Here is a 23,315-nt window from a genome sequence, read left to right as displayed (position 1 = left end):
AATTTTTGGTGACTTTCATTTTGACACAGGTTTTTTGATCTTCTAGATTTTACCAATGAAGGTATTTACATTTATCACAAAGAAATTTATTTAGTTAAGTGTCAATATAGTGTTTTACAGTTCGTTGCAAATACATCTTACGGTATTTTCCTAAAGTTATTAAAACCGGTTTGTCCTTGGTGTCGAAGAGGATTGTCTCTGCCCAGGGCATCAGATCAATGGAAATCGTACACATAAAAATTTACATTTGAGATTTTAAAATGTATATCTATACACCAAATTAGCCCGTCAATAGCTATCTACTGATATCACTTGGGAATAAATTACGGATATTTCGACCATCGACCACTTCTCCAAAGAATATATTTTGGTTGAAAACTACGTATCAATGTTCATTTAGGGTTTTAACTTAATACTTGAAGACAATATGACAAATATTTTTGATGCCATTCTCATACTTTACTATTTGATTTTCTTGTCATTTTAGGGGATGGTGATAGACGATTCACCCCTTGGTGAAATCCCTGTAAGTATCAAAACCATGGTTTAATTTGAGGCTAATTTTTAATTATTTTTCAAAATTAGTTTTATCTGTCTCTATCTCTCAATACTATACGCCCTCAAATATTGAGTATTCTGAATAGGGTGCGCAGCTGGTTAAAAGATATAAAAAAGTAGAGGAAAGTAAATTTCAATAGGGTGAAAAGGAAATACTATCATTCCAATAACAGCGTGTCACTTTGTTTGATCAAGTGTGCTAAAGTTTCACAAATTGATTACCATATTACTCATCGATTGGATGCTTGATTTGAATGAAATCAAAGCCACTTTGCATAAGAAACACAGAATCCAACAATACCCCGATAACACTGGCCAATCATATTGAATGATTGTTTACCAGTGCGGCAGTCAGCAGCAACACATGGTCAGTCAAAGCCCGTTTTCTGTCCTCAAAATAGTATGTGTCATATTTGTTGTGATTTGAACGAATGGAGTTAATACATGTACGTATGAGAAAATTTAAAGCATGAAATAAGTAAGGCTATACTCTGCTACTATATACTACATGTATATAGCGATCAATGTCGTCATTATAAGGATTAAAACTTGCTTTGCCTGTCCACATGTGATTATTGTTTACTGCATTCTCGTGAACAATCATTCAATACGATTGGTCAGTATAGCTGGGTTCTGTATTTCATATGCAAAGTAGTATTGCTTTCATTGAAATCAAACATCCAATTGATGAGTAATATGGTAATCAACATGTTAAACTTTATCAAGCTTGATTAAACAAAGTGACACGCTGTTACTAGAATGATAGTAGTATTATGTTATTAGTGAAGATAAAAGTTTAGAAAAACAGTATTCACAATTTAAAGAAATAAAAGCACTTTTATATACCTTTTATATGGTGCCAAGGTCTACTTTTTTAAAAATGAAATTTTAAAATTAAACAAACATAATTTTTCGTTGATTTTACAATTTGATCCAAGACGGCATACCATTATTGGCAATTAATGTTTGGTAAAAGTCGGCAATAAAAGTTTGGTAAACATGGTAAATGTCCACCTAATATCTTAATCAAATCTAGATATTTATTAGATTTTTCTCAGAGGACTTCAGCTTTTCCATTGTCAACTTCTCCTGTATATGTAGGTAATGTAGTAATATTCCACTATTACTTGCATATCATGGTTTTTATATATGTCTCACAACTGATTTGGTAAACATTTGCAAGACCAAGCTCTGAGTTCATTCAACTTTTAAATGGTGAAAGACTGCTGACGAATGAGTTGATATTACTGTGCTTTCAGTTTCAACAGATTCCCATAAGGTCAGGACATTGGCATACACTGTGGTTGTTTTAATGAACTATTTTGCAAATACAGCCTATAAATGAGACAAAATTTGACTTGCAGGTTTCATACCAATTGTTAGGCCATTGTTTTTATGCTAATTTGGACTATGGATTACTCCTTTTACCATATTGTAAATACAGAGGGCTGATAGCATATTTGACAGGGATTCTTATGCCTAGTCACCTGATCATACCTCTAGTGTTTCCAGTGTTTCTGCCCGAGCTGTTTACAATACATTTTATATATAGGATTTATGAGATTGATTGTTGTTTATTATCTTTACTTTTTTCATGCTAAAGTTCATATTTATTTGTTGTTAGAATGCACTTTTATCTGACAAAGCTGCACATTGTACAACCCCCAGGATCATCTATGCCCCATTTACAAATTAAAGGTCCATAATAATTAAATTGGTGAAGCTGCCTTTGACATCTCAACACCTGATGTGCACATCTTAATCATTTCCATTGGCATACATGTAATTCATTTATTGTCATGTTTTTCTTTTCTTTCAGGCCCGTGTTAATAAAATTATTGTACAAGGCCTTAACAAGACAAAGGATGAATTTGTTAAGAAGAAATTAGCAAATATTTTTCAAGCAGAAAATGTTGCAGAGGTAAAATAAATAATAGAAATTACAAATTCACTTGTAAGTAAATTTTCTCTTATCAAGGATTCAGTAGCAGTAAAACACACTTTTCATAAAGTGACAGGAACAAAAAATTTTGATTTGTTATGAAAGTAATTCATTATATTCAATAATGATAACAATAATGTACCATGTTTTAAAACTACATAAACCATTTTACAATAAGCGTGAATTCATTCATTAAAAGCATTTAACTGGAGTTTTACTGTACTTATAACTTCATTTAAAATCTTTTTATTTTGTGCACTGATATTTGCTGCATTGTTGGTTTTTTTTCTCATGAATGTTTATGTTATTCTTTCGTAATTTGAAAGTTCAATTTGAATGTAATTCATTCCCGGAAAATAAATTTTAAGGACCATTTCCTAAAAACAGGATAAAAAAACAAGTTTCTGATACTTAAAAGTTCTTACCCTAAAAGTCTAAACTATGATCTTCTGACCTGTTTGTAGATGCTGGTTTTGTGTCAGGCTGCCAAGATTGACCTTAGAAGACTAGACATCTTCAGATCAGTTCAAGTCAACATAGATACAGCTAAAAATGGTACACTCACGTCTTCAGTTTTCTGTAGTGTTTTGTATTAAGCTGCTTCAAGTCTTTTCAGTTTATTTCTTTAGTGGTTAAAAGAAATATGGAAAGACAGAGTTGATGAGTGAATTATTTGTTTAATGTATGTAAACCAACTTTTATTCACGTCGTCTTTTATTCGCGATTCGTCAGTTTGAAATCAGTCTGCGACGATTAATTTTCACGAATTAGGGAACATTCTCTATAAATACAAAGCAAAATAAATGGTTGATGATGATTAATATTTGTGAGTTAAAGTAGGTTGCGAAACTCGTGAATATTTCTCGCACGCGAATAAATGTTGGTTTTTAATATATAATTTACATCTACATATATTTGTTGGCTGATTAAGAAGGAAATATCTTTGATCACAGTGGATGGAGATGACAAATACAATGTGGTTTTTGATGTGAAGGAGAAGCGGTGGTTTGGTGGTGGTGTACATGCCACATTTGGTGGTGACAACAATGCCACAATGGTAGGATTATCATATTTATTATGCTTTAAACATAAAAGTTTATTTCTTGTACCAATAAACTTTGAAAATAAAACTTTATTCAAGAGTCTGAGGCACTGAATCAGTCAATTTACAAATGTGTGTTTGACCCTTGGCCTATCTCAGAGCAAATGAGACATTTATCAAGTTCATTTGTCATTGATGTATTTCTTGATTTATGTAGTTGTAATGGAAAACCCATGAATGTATACTAGCAAGACAAGGCTCTAATGGACTCTTATATTTCCAGGTGGGCAGTTTACAGATGCCCAACACCTTTGGCCGAGCTGAGAATGTGAGGTTGGAATACAACAAAAGTCTTAAAGGGGACCATGGTGGGGTTTTCCGCTTCAGCAAACCATTGAATGGTAACCCTGATGTCAGGTAAGGGATCCCCACACTATAATTAGACACACTGAATGGTAACCCTGATATCAGGTAAGGGATCCCCACACTATAATTAGACTCACTGAATGGTAACCCTGATATCAGGTAAGGGATCCCCACACTATAATTAGACTCACTGAATGGTAACCCTGATATCAGGTATGGGATCTGCACACTATAATTAGACTCACTGAATGGTAACCCTGATATCAGGTAAGGGATCCCCACACTATAATTAGACTCACTGAATGGTAACCCTGATATCAGGTAAGGGATCCCCACACTATAATTAGACACACTGAATGGTAACCCTGATATCAGGTATGGGATCCCCACACTAAATTTTACATGACGCTGGCAAGGAATCCCCAGAATAAAATTAAATGGCACAAAAAAATCTTGAGCCTGTTTGAAATGTGTTCATAATTTTCAAAGTAAGACAGTTGTTTATACTTGTGTTAATATTCAGTCAAATCAGTTCATCATCTTCTATCCTTGTTTATGATTTTTATTGTGTACAGTACTGCATTATTTACAGGTTTTCTTCATCTGTGTATAAAATGAACCTGGAGTATCCGTGGAGTGGATTCAAAGAAACCTGTAGAGGTCTAAATATGGACTTCACAGTGAGTGAATTAAAGCACCTGTACTTAGTAGTGTGTAAGAGTCATTCAAGTATATGTAGAGAAATTAAACTTACCCACTGTACATCAGTAATAATTCTCGCGGCTGTTTCTGTGAGACAAAAGCCTTGTATCAAATATTCTTGAGACATGACTTTGCTCCTCCCTTTCAGGAAAAATTTCACTTTTGCAGCTAGAGAATCTTACAATTGAATAATTCCTGGCTCTCTGATTGGTGAGATCAACAGTGTAGTAAAAATACTATGTTATTTTCACCTGCACTTGACTTTCCAGGTGAACATAAGGATTTATTTTTTCTACATTGGACTAAAAATAACTGGAATTTGGGGGACTAGAACTGGAGACTCTGGGCTATGTTGTAGGCTGTGTTGTATACTAAGTGTGCTATGCCTCTCTAACTATCAAAAGTTTTGTAAATAAAATTTTATATAATTTTATATATAAAATATTAAGAACAATAAAATATCTGTCGTAGGTGTTCTTCAAAAAATGTTTCCCTTATAATCTTCAAAACTTTTCTGATAACAATCTTTAATTATAAAATTTTCTGCAGTTGTGCCATTTATATTTTCTTGTTTCTGTAGTTTCCCTCCAATCTAGGGGACCACTGTCTGCGATGGGAGGGGGTTTGGAGGGACCTGAGAGCGCTCAACAGAACAACATCCTTTACCGTCAGAGAACAGGCCGGCCACTCACTAAAGTCTAGCATAAAAGTAAGATAGCTCTGGTCACTCTGTCTGAGGAATGCATACAAAGTCAGTGCATATAAAGCCCAAATTATGATTTAACCATGCTGTGTATTACATAATATAATTTTATTTTCTGCCTTGAATTTCTATCAAAATTATCATCTCTGATGTTATTAATAGTGTCTATACTGTTACCAGTGTCTCGTTTGTGTTTAGCACCAATGATGATTTGATACAAATTTGATATGTATGTATACTTTTACAAGTGTTTTGTTTCTGTTTAGCACCAGCTGACACGAGATGAGAGAGACAGCCCTATCTTACCCAGCCAAGGTTCTCTCTTTAAAATGGAACAGGTATTGGTGTATTTTAATCAAGATTATCAAAATTACATCTATCCATCTATCCATTCAGATGTTTCAGCTTGAGTAAATATACAAAAAAAATTTTTTCCTAATTAGAAGTGATTATATCATTAATGTCTAAGACAGAAAACTGATATTTGTAGTACAAAACTGCAAAATAAGAAGGTTTTATCCATGGTCAGTGTCAATAATACCTTGGATGAAAACAGAATCATTATTTAATAATTACATATATACTATTCCTCATGTGGAGACTTAGTGGGGTAATAGGGATATATATGAGGTCCTTGAAAAAATGCATTTTAGGCAAGGAGTAGACCATGCAATCCCAATATTTCTTTTTTTTAAGGACCAAATATGTTTCCCTATTAAACCTCTGAGTGTTTACTTCAAAAATTATCCTGTCAGTGATTTGTTAACAAAGTTTCAGCCTGTTCTGTAGCCATGGCTCACATCCTGATGTCAACTGATGCTCATTTGACATACTGAAAGATGATAGCATAACTGCTGAAAATCATTTACAAATATATCTCCTAATGTTATCAAATGACATTAAACAAATTAAGCCAAGGTATTGTCAACTCAAAATTATGGATAAAAAACTCAAACTGCAGACATTTTAATTACTGCAAAATAGGGTAAACACCTCTGGAACAATTTCATGTCAGGAGGCAACATGATATGGTTTTATGTACAGTATTCTTCTCGACCAATGAAATTTCAAGATTTTTATAAGGGACATGATCAAGTGCATTGTCAGGGACACTTTTAAACATGTTTTTTTCATTAGAAGGTATTGGTGTACTTTTAGGAATTTGCAGGTCTGGGAGGAAATGTAGAATTCTTCAAACATGATATGGAACTTCAGCTCAACAAGAAACTTATACTAGACACAGTAAGAAAACAAACATGAAAGAGACCCATAAACTTGTTTGTGATTGAGATTTTAACTTTTACATGGGCACTTGATATTCTTATTTCTAATTATCATTTAACTTTAAAAATAAGAAAATTTGAAATTAAAACTATGGACAACTAGTTCTTTTTTGTATCTTCCTTGATCAAGCACACAGAGTTTGTTTTCACATAACATTTTTGCAATGATGAAACAATGATAAGCTATAAAAATCTGATATTACTTCTTTTTTCTTTTAAAGGATATTATTATTTATCATTCATCTAACTTTTGACCTCAATTCAGGTCATACAGTTATCATTATTGGAAGTAATTTTTGACCTCTATTCAGGTCATGCAGTTATCATTATTGGGAGTAATTTTTGACCGCTATTCAGGTCATACAGTTATCATTATTGGGAGTAATCTTTGACCTCTTTTCAGGTCATGCAGTTATCATTATAGGGAGTAATTTTTGACCTCTATTCAGGTCATACAGTCATCATTATTGGGAGTAATTTTTGACCTCAATTCAGGTCATACAGTCATCATGATTGGGAGTAATTTTTGACCACTATTCAGGTCATACAGTTCTCATTAGTGTGAGTAATTTTTGACCTCTATTCAGGTCATACAGTCATCATTATTGGGAGTAATTTTTGACCGCTATTCAGGTCATACAGTTATCATTATTGGGAGTAATCTTTGACCTCTTTTCAGGTCATGCAGTTATCATTATAGGGAGTAATTTTTGACCTCTATTCAGGTCATACAGTCATCATTATTGGGAGTAATTTTTGACCTCAATTCAGGTCATACAGTCATCATGATTGGGAGTAATTTTTGACCTCAATTCAGGTCATACAGTCATCATGATTGGGAGTAATTTTTGACCACTATTCAGGTCATACAGTTCTCATTAGTGTGAGTAATTTTTGACCTCTATTCAGGTCATACAGTCATCATTATTGGGAGTGATTTTTGACCTCTATTCAGGTCGTACAATTATCATTATTGTGAGTAATTTTTGACCTCTATTCAGGTCATACAGTTATCATTATTGGGAGTTATCTTTGACCTCTATTCAGGTTGTACAGTTATTATTGTGAGTAATTTTTTACCTCTACTCAGGTCGTACAGTTATCATTATTGGGAGGAATTATGAAGAACCCCAATCCAAACACAGAAATACGCATCAATGACCGGTTCTTCCTAGGGGGGCCTTTAACCCTCCGAGGATTCAACGCAAAGGGTGTCGGTCCTCACAGTGAAGGTAGGGTTCATAAGGAACTTAATAATTGTATGTGTGAGTTAGTATGATTAGGTACTGTAGATTTCTAAACTTACTCAAGAAATTAATTATTGCTTAACTTCACGAGAAGCACCACCCCAAAATAAAATAAATTGCTTTTATTTTAATGGTGCTGAAATATATGTAAAATCTATTGATCAAATGCCCATTTGCATTTTCATGAACTCGCGATTTGACATGTATAAGTCATTTCGCGATATTAAGTATTCCCTTAAAATGAGGAATCTACAGTATTTCAGAATGCCCAGCTGTAAATTATCTAAAGCTGTAAATTATCTATCTAAGGCTTTAAATTATCTATCTAAGATTGTAAATTATCTGTCTGAGGCTGTAAATTATCTATCTAAGATTGTAAATTATCTATCTAAGATTGTACATTATCTGTCTAAGATTGTAAATTATCTGTCTAAGGCTCTATATTATCTACCTAAGGATGTTAATTATCTAAGGCTGTAATTATCTATCTAAGATTGTAAATTATCTACCTAAGGCTGTAAATTATCTATCTAAGATTGTAAATTATCTCCCTAAGGCTGTAAATTATCTATCTAAAGCTGTATATTATCTATCTAAGGCTGTAATTATCTATTTAAGGCTGTAATTACATGTATCTATCTAAGGCTGTTTATTATTCATGTAAGGCTGTAAATTATCTATCTAAGGCTGTAATTATCTATCTAAGGCTGTTTATTACATGTATTTATCTAAGGCTGTGCAATGAAATAAAGATCTGTCCACAATTTTGTTTAAAATTCTGCATAAAATTTGTATCACAGAAAAGATTAACATGTTATTAAATTTGTAGAGATACAATGAAAATAAACATCGATAATGAAATGCTAAGTAGGTCTGCAAATTGAAAAAATCATGAATTAGTGGGTACTTGCAATATACCTTATGAATAGTTATTTATTCTCATTTTCGTCTGAATTTTTTTTTCTTGCCTTTTGTCCGGGTTCAGTATGGTCATCTTAGCATTAATTATTATTTTCTCTGTAATTAACAGGAAATGCCCTTGGTGGCGACACTTACTGGGCTGCCGGACTCCACCTGTACACACCGCTACCATTCAGACCTGGAAAAGGGGGATTTGGGGACTTTTTCCGTACACATTTCTTTATCAATGCCGGAAACGTCTATAACATACAAACAGGTCAGGAATACATGTATATTTGAGGCTCTTGTAGAACACTTTATACATGTACATGAGTTCATTGCTTGTAATAAATCCTGGTTACAGATAAGTCTTTCCTGGAGAACATTAAGGGTTTGTCAGAGGAGTTCCGATTAGCCTACGGAGCAGGGATTGTGCTGATGATGGGGAACGTGGCACGACTGGAACTGAATTATGTAGTACCACTACGGGCCCAGAGCGGAGATAGGTAATAGAGTCAATAACAATTAGTTTTACAATTAGGCAAAACATACATAAATCAAGCCTCATCATGTAGTTTAAGTGGTCAACTTTGTACAAACACTGACCCCAAGAGCCAATAGGGACCACATTAGTTTCATAAAAGTAGGCAGCATGACCTTGTGGTGACTGTCAAGGCTAGCGAATATTTTCATCTCGATGTTCACCAGTATTTTATGCAGAAACTTCTTCCTAATTATTTCTAATCTATAACTACTGACAGTTAATACATTTTTTTGTAGGACAATCAATATTTTGGATTGATTAATTTTTTTTTTTTATTAATTTTTAGTGTAAATCCAGGCCTGCAGTTTGGAATAGGAGTTACCTTTATGTGATAACTTGTGATCATGTGACCTACAAAACATCATGTGACATGACAGCATACTGTGTGTTAACATTATTGTGTGTGATTGAGTACCACAGAAGAAAAAAATAAAATAAATACTTCATACATGTTCTTTTGATGGCTAAATCAAAATTGCTGAAAAAAAATCGTCTCTTCTAACCCTAACCCTTACCCAATAGTACAGATATGTTGCTTTTAATGACTATCAGATTTTTATCCCAAAACCAACAGATTTTTATCCCAAAACCAAAATGGATTTAGGGCATGCATCCTCTCACTCTCCTCCCCATTCTCTCTCAACAGAAAATACACCAGTAGACTACCTCAATAAACATAGGTATTTATCATGGATTATGTTGACATAGTAAATAGAAATAGATAATAGGGCTGAGCATCAGTTGGAAATTTTGTATTGCGATACATTGCGATATTTGGAACTGTATTGTAATATGTATTGCAATATTTTTAATAACAGTAAAATGCTCTTTTCTTATTTTATTAACCTCTATTTATGAGCAGAGTGTATGAAACTGTTATAAATATGTTGTGACAAAAAAACTCTAGTTGAATTCACTACAGTTTGGCAACGAAATGCAACCATACCACAGAAACCTTTACCGTTTTGTAGTGTTTGGCACGATTGAAAACGTTTCTGACATCTTAAATTTCATATTTTTCTTCATAAATCTAAAGCCCAATCATTTTGCCGGTATATCGGTACTGGAAAAACGTATAGCAATACGATATTTTTTGCTAACGATTCGCAATATACCGGAATATCGATATTATTGTGCAGCCTTAATAGATAATGTTTTATTCTGATTTTAAAAAAGGTTAAAAACTGGTAAAAAAAAATTAGGAGATTGTCCTTACTTTATTACCTTGCAACGAAGTTAGAGAGATGCTTGTGTGTGTATGTGCATAAAGGAAATTATGGAAGTATCAGGATTGATGTGGTCTTTTGCGAGGGGATGCTCTGCTTCGACTTTCCTGAAAGACTATTTCAGGCACTTAAGACTTTATTCAGGTATCACTCACAGTACCTACCATGTTTGGCTCATCTGTTCTTATCATCAACAGATTGGCTACAACGGAACAACGCAAAGAAATAGAAATTCATCACAATGTAGCTACTGAGAAACAAAGGGATAGTTTGATCTTGATTACAATTTTGCTTTACTAAGAAGGACTTGTGTATGAAATATGGAGATAACAAACAGTATTCAAGCTCAAAGTCCATTAAAACAATACAAATCAAGAGCAGAGCAAACACGGACCTCTAAAATGATCAGAGGTGGGATCAGGTACTCACAGGAGTGAGCATCCCCTGCCGACCTGTCACACTGGCCGTGTGCTCCTTGTCATGATCGAGAATAATGGAAAAATCCATTGACAATTATTATCAATTATTCGTATACGGTTGGTGAAAGTATGTAAATTGTTTAGATGTATTATTGGTTCATATGTTACAACATTGATGGAAGAGCAAAACGGTTCACACTAGTTAATTGTTACATTTGATCTTGGATACCAGTATTCTGCTTTCATAAGAATCAAATATGGAGATACCGAACAGATATCCAGCTCAAATGTCCATTGAAACAGTACAAAATTGAAATATTAAGTCAATCCAAACAATACAGATCGGGAGCAGGTGCCACGAAGGATTAACCATTCCCTGCCGACCGGACACACCCGCCTTGTGATCCTTGTCATGATCGGGTAATAACGGAAAAATCCGTAGACAATTCAATGTGCAAATAATGGCCTCACAATTAGCATGAAAAACGTCAGATAGCATTCGACTTAACGATATATTGTATTTGCTGACAAGGTCATTGTATCGACCATAGAACTTGCCAAATGATGACTTTGAATAAGGCTGTTGATATTCTTGTTTTATCAACTTGTTTGTCTGTAGCTTGCCTCTTTTTAGAAATTGTTAGTACGTACAGTTTGCTCTAGCGTGTCGAATCAACTGGGAGACATAAATCCCATATGCAGGTGATAATTGTATATTGCTACACAAGTAAGGGAAGTTGAAGATAGAAAAGTTGAAGTCATCATGTTTATCATAAAGTTTTGTTGTCTTTTTCTAGTAAAATATCCAAATATGAAACAGATGTGTCAGACTCTGTGAATGAAAGTAAATATTATTAATTGATAAAACGTCGTCGATATATCTAAATTTCGAGTTGAAGGCCACAGCAAGTGTTTTCTCCTTCTCATGTATAAGATTTTGAATAAATTCTGCTTCATATGAATGCAAAAATAGTCCTGCTTATAATAGGGCGAAGTTGGTATCATGGGGATTCCAACAGATTGTTGGAAGACCTGATCTCCAAAAACTACATACATGTAGATATTGTCAATCAGAAACTCAAGCATCTTTTTAATGTGTGTGTACAATAAGAATGTTTGTTCACAAAATAATTTTTCAAATGATAAGTGATAAGGTAAGTAAATTTACGAGTTCCATTTTTTTTCGAAAATGCAGTTGTCTGTGATGTCAAAAAGCACGGGTTTCAATTTATTGTGGTGAATTGCTGTATGAAGTGTTTTAAAAAAAGTCGTACGTTTTGATGTTATTGATTTTGGTAAAATTTTGTGATTTCAAATTTTCCAAGAGTTCCTTGAAGTTTTTAAGTATCCACATTTACACCACTTCTCAAATATATTGTTGCACAGTACTCCTGAAGTTTTTCCTTCATAACAGTTAATATTTTAGTGAGGAGTAAAGAAAGAGGCTTGTAGAACATCTACTGGAACCCATATGTATCCTTGTTTGTAAGGATTTATTTGAAGTTTAGAAATCCAGTACAGGTATGGTAATTCAAATTCATTTTAGTTGTTGGGATTATTAAAAATATTTAAAACCGACATATTATTTTGAAGATTTTCCTCCTTTAAAAGGGAGCTATGGGTACAAATTGGGTTACCAATTGTAAAATTAAATCCCAGTTCCACTAAAATACAAAGACAATATTGTTACCTGCTTTGTCTGCTGGAACCAGTACATACAGATCGTGTAATATCTTAAACATTTTTCACTTCTGAATTATTGAAGACAGAAGGATAGATGATTTTTATATTGCCCCTCAGTCGCTTAATGCGAGAGTTTAACACCCATCTGATACTTTTATTCCATTCTGACAATGTGTCAAGGTCTTCATTTTTATGTTTGTCCAATGACCTGGCGTAATCTTCCATTCTGACAAAGTGTCAAGTTCTTCATTTTCATGTTTGTCCAATGACCTGGCGTAATCTTCCATTCTGACAAAGTGTCAAGGTCTTCCTTTTCATGTTTGTCCAATGGCCTGGCGTAATATTCCATTCTGACAAAGTGTCAAGGTCTTCATTTTCATGTTTGTCCAATGGCCTGACGTAATCTTCCATTCTGACAAAGTGTCAAGGTCTTCATTTTCATGTTTGTCCAATGACCTGGCGTAATCTTCCATTCTGACAAAGTGTCAAGTTCTTCCTTTTCATGTTTGTCCAATGGCCTGGCGTAATCTTCCATTCTGACAAAGTGTCAAGGTGTTCATTTTCATGTTTGTACAATGACCTGGCGTAATCTTCCATTCTGACAAAGTGTCAAGGTCTTCATTTTTATGTCTGTCCAATGGCCTGGCGTAATCTTTCATTCTGACATAGGTCAAGGTCTTCCTTTTCATGTTTGTCCAATGACCTGGCGTAATCTTCCATTCTGACAAAGTGTCAAGGTCTTCATTTTCGTGTTTGTACAATGACCTGGCGTAATCTTCCATTCTGACAAAGTGTCAAGTTCTTCCTGTTCATGTTTGTCCAATGGCCTGGCGTAATCTTCCATTCTGACATAGCGTCAAGGTCTTCATTTTCATGTTTGTCCAATGGCCTGGCGTAATCTTCCATTCTGACATAGCGTCAAGGTCTTCATTTTTATGTTTGTCCAATGGCCTGGCGTAATCTTTCATTTTGACAAAGTGTCAAGGTCTTCACTTTTATGTTTGTCCAATGACCTGGCGTAATCTTTCATTTTGACAAAGTGTCAAGGTCTTCAGTTTTATGTTTGTCCAATTTAATGGCCTGGCGTAAATTTCCACAGAATTCATAATACTAATAAAATTATGACGCTAGTGAACAATCGGGATTCCCTAAATTTAGACCCTTTTAAAATAAATGATTTATAATAAATGAGTTAAATGAAGACTGAGCCATATTTCATTTTAAAGTCGCAGGAATAGAAGAGATACCTCTGATCATGCATGGTCAGGCGCGTAGCTGCCTATACGCAAGTACGCAAGTGCGTACATATCATTTTCAGAAAAAAGAAAAAAAGATAAGAAAAAAGAGAGAATTATTCGGAGAAAAAAATCTCAGTACCATCCAACAAATATTCGTGTTTTAAATTATTCTGTGTCATACTGTGTCGATTTAAATTTTAAATTATCATGGCTGTATGATAAAATTTGAAATCTTTTATTTACTAACTGACAAATCCAAATAAATCATTCATTATTTTCTCATTGTTCTATCATACATTGATATTTTTTTAAAAAGATCTTTGAAAAAATAAATTTCAGCCACATCGTAGAATGATACAATGTATGATCTACTAGTATGATTTACAATACGATATTTTAAAAAAAAAAATTGTATACGTGTTTTTAAACGTTAAGAATGATTATATGATACCAATTAGTATATCGGTTAAATTTTAGCCTCAATTATATGTACAGTAAGTTTTCATGGAATATTAATTTTCGTTAAAACAATAAATATTACTAAGTCTTTTATTTCCTAAACAAAAACTTAATGGCATAATTTTTATATTTCAAGAACATGAATGAAATATTTGGTAAAACTCCGGAGCTTCTGGGCCCTCACCAGCAGGCACGTAATATCAGAGGAGCCTCCCCACTATTTATTCCCAAAACCTAACCTTTTACTATTGAAAAAATGTACATTGAAAGGGTGGACCCCCACTGTTTGTTGCACCATTGTTAAATCATGGTAATTTGGTTATGTATGAATAAAAATTTGGTTTGTGAAAGATGGACACACCTCCTCCCCCCCCCCACCTTCAACACACACACACACTCACCCTCACACACACACCCTCACACACACACACACACACACCCTCACACACAAGAAATAGGACTTCGAATTTTGACAATCTTCCTTTTTCGTCCTTGCTTGAAAAAAATTTTAAAGTTGTAATTTTTTCCTGACTGGCAAAAGCTATATTACGTGCCTGATCAGAGCCCTTAAACACTGGGGGAGGGGGGGTCAAACCCCCCCCCCACCCCCACCCCCCCAACCAACCCCCTGCCGTTCTCTGCGTACACATCATTTCTATTCTGGCTACGCGCCTGATGGTGCAAACTTTGAAAAGCTTAGCCAATTTATATCATATATTTTCATTTGGAAATAATCAAGAATTTTCAATACTATTGATTTAGACAAAAATATAGTTTTTGATATTGTTAGGCAATTGAATTAATTTGGTATTGTTTTTCTTGTAATAGCATTTACTTTCTAAATTTAAAGTTAAATTTTAAGTTTGTTAAGGATTATAAATTACAATGTACTATTTTTATATCATCATGACAATGAAGTGTTCTCTCACTTGTTAAAAAAAATGCTTTCCTGCCCCATTAATACCCCCCAAAAAGTACCTGTCCCATCATACTTTGCACCAGTTCAAGCCTGGTAATAAAAATTACCTGGTCCCTACTGAGGAAAATACATGTTTATGTAAATAATAATAGTGATTTTAGACAGCTTTTAATTATCAAACCATATGTGACTCTTTGGAATATTCGCAAGATGAGTTATCATATGCATAGAAGGAATAAACTTTGATCGGTCATCCTCATGTAATTGATCTGGTAAACAGGGCTATTTGTAGCTAAAATTAGTATTAATTATGACTTTTCTAACAATGGGTATGAAATACGACCCAACGACAGTTGACTTTGTGAAAAACGCTTTTTTAAACTATCATAGAAATCAAATACTTAGAGAACATGTCTAAGTAAAGCCCGAGAAATTATTTTGTAGTCTTTACAACCTTTAACATCGAGTGTCATTTCTAAGGTAACTGTAAACAAAAACACATGACAAGTGAATTCATGATAAAAGGATTAATAAAACATGCGAAAGTCGTACGAAAAATGAAGAACATATGAAAATAGCTAGACCACGTACGTATTATAAATGTTTCATCAAGATGCTTGACAATCTCTGTACTTACTAGATTTCTTTCCCTTCCCATTCAAGGATTTGCTTATTTGAATTATTTCAATCTTCATGACGATATTTTGTTGGTGTTTCTGGTGCGGTTTTCTTTTAAGAAAAAAGATGAGAAAAGATAATTAAATTATTCTAGCAAAATCTGTTTAAATCGAACCATACAATCCGATTTATATGTTGAAACCAAGGAATAATTTTAATGTTGTGAACATGTCAAAAAATAAAATTATCAATGAAATATCAATAACTAACATACTTATCAAGGTTTTTTTGTACGTTTATTGGCAGCATTTTTCATTAAATAAACGAAAATTGATGAGATGTTAAAAAAAAATTCAATGGCTTCCTGAAAATTAAAGCGTCCCTGTTTACCCAGAACTCAGTATAGCTGTCAAATGTGTACTGTTATACATATTAAAAATGATAATTATTGAAAAATATATTTTACTACGCTATATTTATACATTGTAGACATAAAATGGCCACTGCGACCATTCAGACAAAGAAATTCATAACCTGTGACATTTGTGTTAAACCTGTCCAGCAATTCTGTAACAGCTGCCAAGTCGGCCTGTGTGAAGACTGCATCAACAAACATGTCAACAGCCTCAAGTCCATGAAGCATAATATTGTTCCTTTCACAGACTGTACAGTACAGCTTGTTTTCCCTCAGTGTACATCTCATTCCCACCAGAGATGTGAGACCCACTGTCAACAGTGTGATGTACCGGTCTGCATCAAATGTCTGACTGGTCAACATAAAGGTCATGACATTGTGGACACTTCAGATATTGTAGCTTCAAAAAGAGGAAAAATTAAGGAAGAAACTGAAGAAATTGAGGGCATTATTCAAAAGAACACAGCACAGGACATAGACACTGAAAACAAAATTTCCAAATCCACGGCCCATTATGCAGATTTACAGAAACAGACCAATGATCATAGAAAACAATGGCGTCTAGAGGTAGACAACATTTTTAACAAAATTGGATCATTGACCATGTCACTAAGAGACCATCATATTACTTCTTTAAAATCATGCCAGTCCGAACTCAGACACCAGAACTCCAGTATAAATCAATGTGTTCAAGAAAACAAAGACCTTTTAAAGTCCAACATTGTGTCTGATGTCAACAACTGACGGAATGCAGGAGCATTCCACAAATACCTGATTTATCATTACCATCTCTTCTAACAAACACAGACCAAGGGAATGAACTCAGCATAGAATTAGGAGAATACAAGGCTTCACTGAAACAGACATTACTAACCACTCTGACAAATAAAAAAATTTCATTTCTTAAAGAACTATCAAAAGAATTCAAAGTTATTTCAAAAAATTCCAACAAATGTTAAGACATTACTTAATTTAGCCTGTGTAGGATCCGATAAAGTTTGGATTAATGGACTGGACAAAGTGATAACTTTTGTGGACATACAGGGAGCTGTACAAGATATTGTCACCAGTACATGTGTGGAATGTCCTGGTGACATTGCAGTGACTTTACAGAAAGAACTAATATACAGTGATGCTATCAGTAGAACTGTGAACATTGTCAGAGATGGGAAGACAGAGACACTGATCACCACCCCGGAGGGCTGGCATCCATCAGGACTCTGTTGTACCAGATCAGGGGACATCTTAGTTAGTATGTGCACTACTGATTATAATTATCGTAAAATTGTTCGTTACCAGGGTCAGAGAGTGATACAGGAAATAGATAAAGACGAACATGGTGGTCCAATCTATCAAGGAGGAAGATATAGAGTGTGTGTGGTGGAGAACAACAATGGAGACATAGTGGCCTCTGATATGAATGTTGACACAGTGGTAGTGGTGGAAAGGACAGGAAAAGTAAGATTCCGATACAACGACAAACCTCCAGGAGGAAAGAAACCATTTAGTCCAAGGCAAATAGTGACAGACTCCATGGGTCACATCATTGTGACAGATTTGATGAATAACTGTATACATTTTCTAGATCACAATGGACAGATTATGAAATTTGCAAGTAATATCAATTGTGGAATATATTTTCCTGTAATTGGACTAAGTGTGGACAGTGAGGGGAGATTGTGGGTAGGGTTACATTTATCAGGGGAAGTGAAAGTCATCGAATACATGAAATAAACATTTAACATTTTTTTATGGATAAATGTATTGATCATGCTTTCATTACATGAATTAAGGTATGTTACTAGTGAAATTAGCTTTATCAAGGATTTTTTTTTTTTGAGAAGTATATTTTAGATAAGTACTCATAAAGCATGACTCAAAATCAGAAGGAAAATTGGGAGTCAGTGTGCATTTTATTGAGCAACGGTACAATGAACTTGACCTTTTTGTCTACCTCTAGATGCCATTGTATCTCTTAGGTTAATCAATTTAAACTTTATCATATTTTACCAAATATAATCATGGCAATAAATATAATCTTATATTACGTAAAATAGTTTAAATAATATTTATCATTGGAAAAATCATGCAAGTTGATGCGCATAAATTATTGTGTGACCTTTTTGGGGGTATTAAAAATCTAAGTAGGCAATAAAATATTTTCTTTAATAAAGCTTTTTAGCTCACCTCCACGAAATTGGAAGAAGCTTATGTGATACCGTCGGCGTTGGCGTCCCAGGTTAAAAATTTTGGTGCAGTTTTCTGTGCCCTACGTTAATCAGAGATGCATTGAAGACGCTTTTAGTGTTTCAATATACCAGTCAAGATTTCAGATGCTGCAATTTCAGCTTAGGAATGACCAGGTTAATGTCTTGGGAGCAGGTTAAATTTTTTTGTGCAGGTTAAAGTTTTTGGTGCAGGTCTTATTTCCGAGTAACTATAAGCCCTATAATATTCACCAAACTTGCATGGATAATACATCCAAGGATGCACACTATATCAGGCTTACTTTGGATGCTGGATCTGACTTGCATTTTTCGGATGAGTGAACAGGTTAAAGTTTTTGGAGCAGGTTCATTCTAAAGTAACTATAAGTCCTATGTTGACCAAACTTGCATGGATGATACATCTAAGGATGCTCACTACCAGGCTTGTTCGGATGCTGGATCTGGCCTACATTTTCCAGATGAATGAACAGGTTAAAGTTTTTGGAGCAGGTTCATTCTAAAGTAACTTTCAGCCCTATGTTAACCAAACTTGCATGGGTGATGCATCTAAGGATGCGCACTACCAGACTTGCTTCAGATGCTGGATCTGACCTACATTTTCCGGATGAGTGAACAGGTTAATGTTTTTGGAGCAGGTTCATTCTAAAGTAATTGTAAGCTCGATGTTGACCAAACTTGCATGGAAGATACATACAGGTGTATAAGGATGCACACTAATGGACTTGCTTCGGATGCTGGATATAATTTTCCAGATATGGACCAGGTTAATGTTTTGGGTGCAGGTCTATTACAAAGAAACTATAAGGCCTTTCTGAACAAAACTTGCATGGATGATGCATCAAGGAATGAGCACTCTCTAACTCGTCAAGTAAGCAACACTTACATGCAGATAACTTTTATGTCATTTATTTGATAAAGTGCTCGTTTATTAGTGAAGACATTTCAAGAGCAATGCAAACAAGAATATGATAAGGACACCAAGAACCTTTAGACATTAAATACTCCCATTAATAATACATGAAGCAAAGTGTGAATACAGCTAAAGTTAAACAGCCATACCTGTTCTTTCTACTATTCTTTTTAATAAAAGAGATTCCTAAGTAAAGGATAGAGGAGAACTGTTATAACTAATTACTTTTATAACTATAATTGCTATCATAGGTAATTGCTATCAAAGCTAATTACTGTTATAATCAAATAATTTAATTTTATTGTAAGACGTCATTGATTGGATAAAAGATTTCGTTTATATTGTATAACATAAGTTGCCTACGTCACAATGAGTTATGTCAAAAACGTTTTACTCCGCTTGACGTTACTTTAAAAATATGCTCAATTTGGAGGAAAAATTGTCTTATTGTCTACAATGAAATAAAATTATAAGGAATGAAGCTTATTTTAACCTATGTTTATACGATATAACATAACTTGGGCAGTTTACGCTATTTTATAAACCGCTTCGCAGTTTGTAAAACGTAAACTGTCCCAAGTCATATTATATCGTATAACATAGGATAAAATAAGCTTTATTCCTTAATTACTGTTAATTTATGATCAATTTCATTATAGTAAAGGAAAAAAAAAAACATACCACATGCAGCCTTCACCGTGTAGTAAGAAATGTTAATAGTTATGACTGTTGTATAACCTATATATAATAATACTGCAGTGTTGAAGTTGAGTTGTAGAGATAGATGATATTCAATGTTTTGTAGATGAATATGGAATCAATTTCACGAGTGGGACAGGATATTTTGATATTTTCACGAGTGCAAAGCACGAGTAAAAATATCAAAAAACCTGTCTTTTCGTAACACAGTGTCATAGGCTGTGACGTCATAGTTGAGCGGTTGTGACGTCATAGCAAAGAGACTGCGAGATTGAAACATGGATTTTAACGACATATTTGGAAAAACTTTGGCAGTATAACTATTAGTCTCCGTCAGGATGGCTTATTAACTCTATCTTATAACAGACCAGGGATTATTAGTCCCTACCGGTGAAACCGGAGGGGACTATAGGTTTCCTCTGAGTTTGTCCGTCCGTCTAGCTGTCTGTCTGTCCCTCTGTCTAACTGTCAGTCTGTCCCACTTAGTTTTCCGCACTTTTTTTTCTAAATGCTTGCATATATTGAGCTGATTTTTAGTATGTGACTTTACCTTGATGAATTATAGATCAAGTTTGCATATCATTCCACTTCATTGATTTTTGACAGAATTATGGCATTTTCAATTTTAAAGGGAAGCAGATTATACCTGCCGATAGGCTAATGCTATTGCTAATGCAATACTCTCAGAATGCTTGTTTTAAAAACACTCATCGTGAAGGGAAGGAAAATTGTAAGTTTTGCCGCACTTCTGATATTCTCACACATCAGTGGTTCGACGAATTGCGTATTCTTAGACTAGTAAGCAAATAAAACACATTATAACATTTTCAACAGTGAAATACTGTAATTTATTCACTGAATAAAAGTGATATTCTGATACAGTATGACAGGATATCAAAATGGTATTCTCACAGTGCCCAATTGTCATACAGAAAGAGAAAACTGAAAGTCTAAGTACAATTAAAAGGAGATAGTTCACTTTTAAATCAACTACCATGATAGACAATTTTATAACGCACAAACAAATAAAAAAAAAATAAACAATTCAACAATAAAACTGAAAAACGATAATATAATCATGGAATTCGAGGAAAACCGAACAAACAAAAACAAATAGAAAAAAAACCTCAGCTGTCCGTATTTTCTACAATAATTCATTCAGGGTTCAATAAGATATAGAATACCGTTTGAAGTACAACATTGAAAAGTTTTAGCAGAATCTGAGAAACGGTTCGAAAAGTATACATACATATGGTAAAGAAATGACACGGAGGTGACCAAGCAATTATTACAACTTTTGGTTTAAATATGTGTGCCCAAGTTTCGGTATACGAAGGTCATTCAATAAATAATGCAAAAGGTCATATAAAAATAGGAAGAGCGTATAAAGCAGATTCTTAATACCTTCAATCCCTCAAAGCATTCCCTGTTATCATTTACACATGTCTAAAATCTTTGTACCCATGACCAGAAAACCTCAGCATACTCATCTTTAGGGATGCCCTAAAGACACTGATGAATAGCACTTTCCATGATATACCTGAAATTGTTAAATCTTCCTTTGATTGCTTTCATATGTTTTTGGAAGAAAAAGATCTCACAATGACTGAGATCTAGCTAATATGGGGGATGCCCAAGCTCTGTAAACTTTCTATTCTTCAAAATTTTATTCATTTCACTATATACTTATTTGCAGCAGCGTTTTCATGTGCAGAAAAAATACTCCGGGGACCGGTATTTTGGCTTGCTATGGAGGAAATCTACTTAACTTTCCTGGGTGAAATTTTAACATAAAAGTTACTATTGATAGTCCTTCATTTGGCTGTATGTACATGTTTTACTGGACCTCTTGAATAAAATAAAATTAATAAAAAATATTTGGAGCCATTGCTTCTCTTTGCAATAATAAGACGACAGCTTTGTCTTTGATTCCACATTTTATTCTTGATCTTCCTTTTCGGCAATAAAAAGTACACCAATGTTTCGTCATCTATCACTTAAGTTTATCAAGTCTTCTTTTTTGTAAAAATGTTTATACTTAAATAGACCATTGGCACATTTAACGTGTGTTTTCTCTTAGGCATTTGTAAAGAAATAAGGCACCTATCTGATAGAATTATCGTTAGATTTATTTCATTTGTCAGAACTTTATAAACTGTTCTGACGATGAAATGTTTTGTGCTTTAGCAAAGTTTATCAACGGAAATTTGGCATTTTCAGATATCTTGTTGCTCAAAGCATTCATATTTTTGGTGCCCCTTTAGATTTCGATCGACAACTTTGCGATCTTTTTATTGTACTTTTTTTGTGAAAATTCCGAATCCATCTGAAAACTATACAGTGTAAAAGACTAGTCTTTCCACATATCAAAATCATATCTTTTAATATGGGTTATTCAGCTATTTATGTAATGAAGCAAATAGTTTTCACATCCGCCCTCATTTTCATTTTCTTGGCAGAGATCATTTTTGAACAGTTTTCAGCTCAGTGTAGTGACCATGCGTACTCTAAAAGTGAATTCCTTTGCGACAATAGGAAAAAGCAAGAGGTTTTCTATTACTAGGAGTTCTTCAATAGAACTTTTCAACTGTTAAAAAATAAAACTAAATACTTCTACATTTATAATCATAAACTGTATATTGCATTACTTATTGAATGAACCTCGTAAATTCATGGTAGATAAATCCTTGTCAAGTGTAATCTCCAATCCAATGAAAACTAAGTGAACAATACACTAATTTATTCACATATATACATTGAGGACGCACGGTACAAACCAAAGATGTTACATTTATGCTAGCATATGTACTGTCTACATCTAAGTAAAGAACTCCCCATTTCTGAAAATTTCACACATATTAAATAATAATCTTAGTTTCAATATATGATAATCTGACACATTAGTCCAATTTATTAATTAACTCCATCTCTACATATATCTTTATCAAATCCTCATCAAACTATCCTAACACTAACTTGACCTTAACTCAATACACGGCTTCCAGTTCTACTAACAGGAACTCCCATGGCTTTCGTAATTCTTGACCACACTAGACATTGCTCGATTCGTAATTACCCTAACATTACTTAAATAGTCTGGGGACACGCATCCTTATATCTGTAACTCTAAACATCTAATCATAAATCACTTCTTACTTTGGCAACTGAAATTACTACTCATCATATATATATATATATATATATATATATATAT

General features: G+C 33.8%; 2 protein-coding genes across 2 annotated transcripts; both read left to right on the top strand.

Moving 5' to 3' along the window:
* LOC133187259 (sorting and assembly machinery component 50 homolog) lies at nucleotides 1-9,735 on the top strand. Its single transcript, XM_061322617.1, has 14 exons — nucleotides 1-61; nucleotides 488-526; nucleotides 2,378-2,479; nucleotides 2,965-3,055; nucleotides 3,454-3,557; nucleotides 3,826-3,959; nucleotides 4,501-4,588; nucleotides 5,191-5,319; nucleotides 5,580-5,651; nucleotides 6,472-6,555; nucleotides 7,687-7,828; nucleotides 8,874-9,020; nucleotides 9,108-9,249; nucleotides 9,574-9,735. The coding sequence occupies exons 1-14, from the start codon at nucleotides 56-58 to the stop codon at nucleotides 9,617-9,619; spliced, it is 1,326 nt and encodes a 441-aa protein (XP_061178601.1). The 5' UTR covers nucleotides 1-55; the 3' UTR covers nucleotides 9,620-9,735.
* A 6,610-nt stretch (nucleotides 9,736-16,345) lies between these two features.
* LOC133186511 (tripartite motif-containing protein 2-like) lies at nucleotides 16,346-17,998 on the top strand. Its single transcript, XM_061321746.1, has 2 exons — nucleotides 16,346-17,006; nucleotides 17,241-17,998. Exons 1-2 carry the CDS (start codon nucleotides 16,346-16,348, stop codon nucleotides 17,996-17,998), a joined length of 1,419 nt encoding a protein of 472 aa, XP_061177730.1.
* The last annotated feature ends 5,317 nt before the right edge of the window (nucleotides 17,999-23,315 follow it).

The sequence above is a fragment of the Saccostrea echinata genome, unplaced genomic scaffold (genome assembly GCF_033153115.1).
Source record: "Saccostrea echinata isolate AGI-Se365-2 ecotype Australia unplaced genomic scaffold, CSIRO_AGI_Sech_v1 ptg000014l, whole genome shotgun sequence".
Lineage (NCBI taxonomy): Eukaryota > Metazoa > Mollusca > Bivalvia > Ostreida > Ostreidae > Saccostrea > Saccostrea echinata.
The sequence above is the reverse complement of the archived record's forward strand: the minus strand, read 5'-3'. Positions and strand labels throughout refer to the sequence as shown.

Coding starts and splice junctions, on each gene's coding strand:
- LOC133187259 (XM_061322617.1), top strand. Junction 3,960..4,500: donor AATGGTAACCCTGATGTCAG/GTAAGGGATCCC, acceptor CATTATTTACAG/GTTTTCTTCATCTGTGTATA. Junction 6,556..7,686: donor AGAAACTTATACTAGACACA/GTAAGAAAACAA, acceptor ACCTCTACTCAG/GTCGTACAGTTATCATTATT.
- LOC133186511 (XM_061321746.1), top strand. CDS start 16,346: ATGGCCACTGCGACCATTCAGACAAAGAAATTCATAACCTGTGACATT. Junction 17,007..17,240: donor TGTGTCTGATGTCAACAACT/GACGGAATGCAG, acceptor TACTTAATTTAG/CCTGTGTAGGATCCGATAAA.